The 6713-nt window shown below is 32.0% G+C and overlaps 1 protein-coding gene across 1 annotated transcript; it reads right to left on the bottom strand.

The window, feature by feature from the left end:
• Positions 1 to 5131: 5131 nt before the first annotated feature.
• LOC115878193 (mitochondrial import inner membrane translocase subunit Tim10B) lies at positions 5132 to 5538 on the bottom strand. Its single transcript, XM_030894604.1, has 2 exons — positions 5509 to 5538; positions 5132 to 5455 (listed from the first exon to the last, which is right to left on the bottom strand). Exons 1-2 carry the CDS (start codon positions 5536 to 5538, stop codon positions 5132 to 5134), a joined length of 354 nt encoding a protein of 117 aa, XP_030750464.1.
• Between the last annotated feature and the right edge of the window lie 1175 nt (positions 5539 to 6713).

The raw sequence follows: 6713 nt of genomic DNA, 5'->3' as shown, positions 1-6713 counted from the left end.
CGTCATTATTAGCAGGATATATGTTCCGACACACACCTCAAGGTTAGGAACCTTGTAAAAAATATAGTTTAATTTATATGTAGGTAGACCATATAATGTAAACGTTTTCATTTGTCTTTGTAAACAAGGATTTCGTTTTAAAAGGCACTATTTTTTGGCGTTTCCCTGTTTTAAAACTTATTGAATTTTTTTACTGTACTAATTATTGGGTGTAGAATAATTGTTCATAGTTTTTAATAAAAATCTTGTGATGGTTTACTTAAAAGAGAGGTCTTAAAGTAGCTTGATTGTTAAAAATGAGTCAATTTGAGAGGTTATTGTATTTATTATTAATTTTAAAAATTTGTTAGGATGGAATTGTAAAATCTAGCCCTTATTTCAATCTGCCATGTCATGGAATACAAAGACGTCATAATAGGTTTAGAAATAACACTTTTTATCTCGATCTGTTCTATGTCTATCGCTGTTTTTTTTTATAAACACTGTATAGTAAGTTTAAGGTTTCAGGATATTTATTTTAGTAGAAATTGAAAATGCCAATTTAGTCTTTCATACAAGGTGTTTCAAAAAACGTGTCATCTCTTGTGGGGAGATTCCGGAAGTAAACATAATTTTTTTTTATATATCAACAATTATAATTTTCTTCCACGTTCTTTTATAGTAAAAGTTACTATAAGTGCGACATATTTTAATACTAAAAATATAGACTTTAAACCCCTGTAGCTACGAAACAAAACAGAATGGAACATATGTTTTTTGGAACACCCTGTAAAAATTAATATAATAATTATGCAGTTTTTATTCAACATCCCATGTTTTCTATGTTCACTGTTAATATTTCTATACTATTATTGAATATACAAGAAGATATAAATATGCAACATGTAATAAAATAGAACAATGTTTAAACAAAAATAATTGTTTTAATTCTTTTTTCTAATTGGCACGTGTTTAGAAATCCTTGTTTATAAGAAGTACACTCGAGTTAATATGTTGTATATAAATATGTATGATGTATCCTGTAGTAAATTCCTTTTTTATGACTTTTTATATTTTCTTTGTTTCATTCTTTATTTTTTAATAGACTGTTTACTAAATATTTAACTTAAAAAGTTTAAATTTATAAATAAAACGTTTCTACATATAAAGCTGATATTTTCATTGTTTCTTCTAGATCTGTATACAGGAATGAGGAAGGTAGGTAGATTTAAGAAAAATCTGACAATTTGGGGCTTAAGTATTTTCGTGGGGGTCGTTTGGGCTAAAATATTTTTAAAATGGCGTCACTTCCGAATATACCGGAACTAGATAAAAACTTGATTATTTTAACAGGTTATATTGTTCTATATACTATACAACAATGCAGTTACTTAAGTTTAACTGGTTTCGACATAACTTCACAATTTTATTTCAATAATTATACCTGATTGTGTAAATCTATACTAATATATAAAATCCTTAAGTGACTGACATACTGTTTAATCACGATCCTGCTCAAACCACTCAACCTAAGAAGCTCAATTTTGGCATACATGTTGATTCTAGGGTGTAGAGGTTCGATAAAAAGGGATTTTTCGAAATTTCAGTTCCAAGAGGGTGAAACCACCCCTCATATATTACCATATTTTTTATTTAAAAACGGTCAAGTTTCCGAAAAAACGCTTAAACACGTATATTTTATTTTGTCTTTTTACATATTTTAAGATTTTTTAAAAATGTATACAGGGTGTTTCGAAAAATCTGGTCATTGATTAATCATGATCCTGCTTAAAGCGTTTGACGTAAAAAGCTGATTTTTGGAAAACTGATTGACTTTAGGGTGTAGAGGTTCGATAAGAAGGGATTTTTCGAAACTCGAATTCTAAAGGGGGTGAAACTATCCCTCAAATATTTTTTATTTGAAAACCGGTGAGTTTTTCGGAAAAACTCTTAAACAAGTACCTATATTTTATTTTGTTGTTTTACATATTTTAAGATTTTTTATAAATTTATACAGGGTGTTACATAAAATATAACCATTGAGTAATCACGATTCTGCTTAAACTGCTTGACGTTTAAAGCTGATTTTTGGTAAACGGATTGATGTGGGGGTGTAGAGGTTCGATAAGGAGGGGTTTCTCGAATCTTAAATTCCAACAGGGTGAAAACGCCCCTCAAATATTACAATATTTGTTATTTAAAAAATTGCTAGTCTTTCGGGAAAACGCTTGGACAAGCATAATTGATTTGGTTTTTTACATATTTTGAAATTTTTTAAAAAATCATACAGGGTGTTCCAAAAAGTTGGGTAATTTCTTAACCACGATTCTGATTAAACTGCTTGACGTAAAAAGCTTATTTTTGGCAAACGGATTTTTTCGAAAGTCAAATTCCAACGAGATGAAACTACCCCTCAAATATTACCAAGTTATATAATAATATCGCCATATTGTTTTTTCTCATGCTGACATAAATGTGAGAAAATTTTATCCAATTTGTATGTTAATGGAAATTCTTGCTTTGCTTTATCATCACCATTACAAATGATTAATTCGACGCGAACGAAGTCGCTGGTACACGCGAGTAATTTATAATAGTGTTCTTTTCAAAACTAGTTGTACTAAATTACAGTACATTGCACGGTATACAGGGTGGCGCACCTCATTCGCCTCGGTTGATAATACGAAGACGGAAAGATATAGAAACAATATTTTTTTGAGTATATGTGTGGAGACAATGTGCATAATTTAAAATGATTTTGAAATGTACAGGGTCTGTCAGAAGTAAGATCCATACCAAAGTTATATTTTTTCTGACGGAACACCCTGTACTTTATTTCATTTTTGGGTTCTTGGACCTACAAAAACGGTATTTATTACAAGGGTTAAATATATTTAAAAACTTTGGTTTTTGAGATATTTTAATTTTTATGCTGTAATAGAAAAAATTATCAAAACCCTGTACATTACTTTTCAGAATTAATTTTTGTGCTGAGTTTAAAGGTAAAGAAATAAACTTTCCTGAAAAGGTTGATTGGCATCCTTAAATGTATACAGGGGTACCAAAAATTGCTGACCTATTTTAAATATTTATTTTACATAAAAACTTCTTTAAAAAAAATTGATACCCCTGTATAAATTTAAGGAAGCAGTTAAATTGTAAAGTTTATTTTTCTACCTTTAAGCACAAGAACTAAATCTGAAAGGTAATGTACAGGGCGTTGAGACACATTTTTGTTATAGCCTGCATATTTAAATATCTCAAAAACCAAAGCTTTTAAATATATTAAATCCTTATAATAAATGCCTTATTTTGTGTCCAAAGATCCAAAAATGAAATAAAATACCGGCTGTGTCATAAGAAAAAATATTACTTTGGTATGAATCTTAGTTAGTCTGACACACCCTGTACATTTCAAAATAATTTTAAATTATGCATGTTGCCTTCCCACATATACCCATAAAATATTTTGTTTCTACATCTTTCGGTTTTTGTATAATTAACCGAGGTGAATGAGGTGTGCCACACTGTATATGGGGTGAATCAAAAATTGAGGTGTGTTTAATTTACTATTTCAAATTAGAAATATGTAGTTCGTGAACGAACTAGTTCCAATGAACTATTCCGAATGAAAGGAACTAGTTCCTCAGGACCTGTTCCGGGATCGAGACTGTGACCGATATAGAATAATATGCGACGTCGACGGATCGGCTAGCGCGCGTAGCCCAATGGTAGGCAGGAGTGGGCAGTGCCAGCCGTACGTTATCGGATCCGGACCTAGAGGAACTAAACTAAATAAAAGACCATATAAAAGACTAGTTTACGTACGAACGGATCGAGCCAGCGCGATTGATGCTAGACAGGAGTGGGGAGTGCCAGCTGTATGCCGTATGTTATCGGATCCGGACCTAAAGGAGCTAGAGGAACTAAATAAAAGACTAGTTTACGTATGGATCAGCCAGCGCGATTGATGCTAGGCAGGCGTGGGGAGAGCCAGCCATATGTTATCGGATCCGGACATAGAGGAACTATTAAAAGACTAGTTCACGGGAATCTATTCAGTCGGCAGATCCGAGATATAATACAAGGCGATGACGATGGATTCGGCCTTGTCTATTGCCACAGCCGGCGCGGCGTAATTACCACAGAAAATTGTCGTGGATACTGTTTTTGATTTTTAGTTTGTTTTTTAAATATTTTATGGGAATGTTTCACTTTAGGTCCCAAAGATTAAGAAATATCTTATAAAACGAAGTAGATATTCTGAATTTTTAGACAAAAACAAAAAGGTTGAAGTGAGGAAAAACGCAATTTTTCGTAAAATTTTTGTAATATATTTGCCCCAACTGATTTGTGATATAGTTTTTTAAATTCTGATTTGAGTCTTTTTATTTTTTTTTATCTGCAATAAAACTTACCTATATGTTTTTAACATACACAATTACACGTCTCGTTATATCTCCGAACATTATAAAAATTATATAGATCATACATACTGTGAATAGTTCTGACTGACAACGAAACGCATTAGCAAGCAAGGGGGATGTCAATATTAGTCGGGAACTATTGTGAACTAAAGACCTAGTTCAAGGAACTATTCCTCTGGAGGAACTAGAACTAAGGAACTAGTTCCTCCCAAGGAACTAGAATTCAAAATCAAAGTTTATACATTAATTTTCTGTTTTATAATGTTTATAATAATTTTCAGCTTCATCACATTCATTAAAGATTAATCAAACTTTTTGGTTTAACATTCAAAATACAGGGTTTGTTTATTCATCTATGATATTTTAGTATGCTGAATTTTAGAGAATACACTTGTCAATTTATTATGTAATTAAAAGAACAACATTTTTGTTTTTAGAATTTTGAGAAAGTCTTAAATAAGGTTACCTTGCATATAATATTTTGATTTCCTAATTAATTTTTTTTATTTCAACAAACTATACATCTAACAATAACAGATTTATATTTCATATTCTACTCAAGATACACCACAAAAACTATTCTACAGTACAAAATCTTCCCAAACTCTTCACTTCTGTTCAGTTACACAGAAACAAGACAAATTCTCCTACAAAACATTTCTGAAAGGGATGAATAATAAATGATTTTATCGGTATTCAATGTCAGACAAAAATTGTTTTTTCAATCAACTACTAGAAACTGTAATTTCTCGGTTTCCTACAGGCTCTGCCATTTCTTTATCTAAGACTTCCTTCTGCTGGTTCTGTTTTTGTTCAGCTTCAGCAAGTTTTTGCTGTTCTTCTGCTTCCTTCGCTCGTAAATTTGCTTTTTCCGTTTGAGCTTGGATAAAGTTCTGCATAAGTTTGTTGTTAAAGTATATAAACTTTTGCGAACAATCGTCCACGCATGCAATTTCATCCTGATCTAATTTTCTTGTGTACATATTGTCGACGCACCTTTTAAAGCACATTTCGGTCATTTTATTGTACAGTTCAAGAAAATCTTTAAACTGAAATAAGAAATGAATTACTCCTTAATTTCATTTAAGAATAGAGTACTTACAGTTTTTAACTTGCACACAACTGGATCCATATTTGTTTAGGAATTGTTTAAGAACAAAAAATACAATTACATTACTTTTCCAAGCAAAATCCAAACAAAAATACCACTCCAAAACATGGCTCACCATATCAAAACTTGACTTGGACCTGGAAATGTGAGGCTAAAGTATAAATTTCTTCATTTTTTAGAATTATTAGTAGTATCTGTGGTACTGATGGCGGTGCCAAAATTAAAAAATATATTGAAGGAAGAAGAAATTAACTACAAGCGAGTTGTCGTTAATGTCATTTGTCTATGGTCATTGATTAAACATCAGCTTCCATCACTTTCAATTTGTCATTGGTGTCCCGTGACTGTCAATATGGTTGATAAATTGAAAGTGATTTTCATTTTTCATTTACTCCTCCTTTTGTTCTTTTTATTACGTTAAATAATTTAGTAAATTTTACTGTTTATTATCTCCTTAAAAGTAACAAATTTAGGTAATTTACTGTGAGTGTATTATTAGTATTGAGGGTAACCGAAACGTGTGACACAAGGTCCATTAATCTGCATTATTAACATAAAAAAGTCAACTAAAAATGAACAAGAAAAATAACAGAGGGCCACAATAATGTGGACGACTCGTCGGAATCTGGTGACGAGAAACAAAACAATTCCGAATGTGTCCACATTAACAAAGCACTCGACTTTACGAAAGTGCGAAAGTCCGTTACGAAAACGGGGCTCTTGTCCGATTGCGAGATGTGTAGCATATCGCCGGCAGAAATCTCAGTATTGTCAGAATCGGATTTCGATTTTCATCTTTGGATGTGCTTAAAGTGTGGTAATCAAGCCTGCGGAAGGTTCAAGAATAAGCATGCCTTAAAACATTACGAGACTCCTCACTCTGAAAGTCACGCTCTGTGCGTCGATACAACCACTTGGAATGTGTGGTGCTATGAATGTTTTGATTATGTTAATGCTTCAAGTAAAAAGAAATTGTTAGATGTTGTAGAGTACTTAAAGAATCAAGAGAAGACAATGTATCTAGACTCCAATAATGTGGACGACTCGTCGGAATCTGGTGACGAGAACCAAAACAATTCCAAATGTGTTCACATTAACAAAGCACTGGATTTTACGGAAGTGCAAAAGTCCGTTGCAGCAGGAACAACTGATGCGATTAGTTTGTAGCAAATGGCGGCAGAAATATAATGTGAAAG

Source organism: Sitophilus oryzae, unplaced genomic scaffold (assembly GCF_002938485.1).
Source record: "Sitophilus oryzae breed Bouriz unplaced genomic scaffold, Soryzae_2.0 scaffold_1502_pilon_pilon, whole genome shotgun sequence".
NCBI classification, from domain to species: domain Eukaryota; kingdom Metazoa; phylum Arthropoda; class Insecta; order Coleoptera; family Curculionidae; genus Sitophilus; species Sitophilus oryzae.
This window is presented reverse-complemented; position numbering and strand designations above follow the sequence as displayed.

Bases quoted from the DNA above. Each gene is read 5' to 3' on its own strand.
- LOC115878193 (XM_030894604.1), bottom strand. From the start codon at position 5,538: ATGGATCCAGTTGTGTGCAAGTTAAAAACT. The intron at 5,456-5,508 runs GTAAGTACTCTA...TTCTTATTTCAG, and splicing joins TTGTGTGCAAGTTAAAAACT to TTTAAAGATTTTCTTGAACT.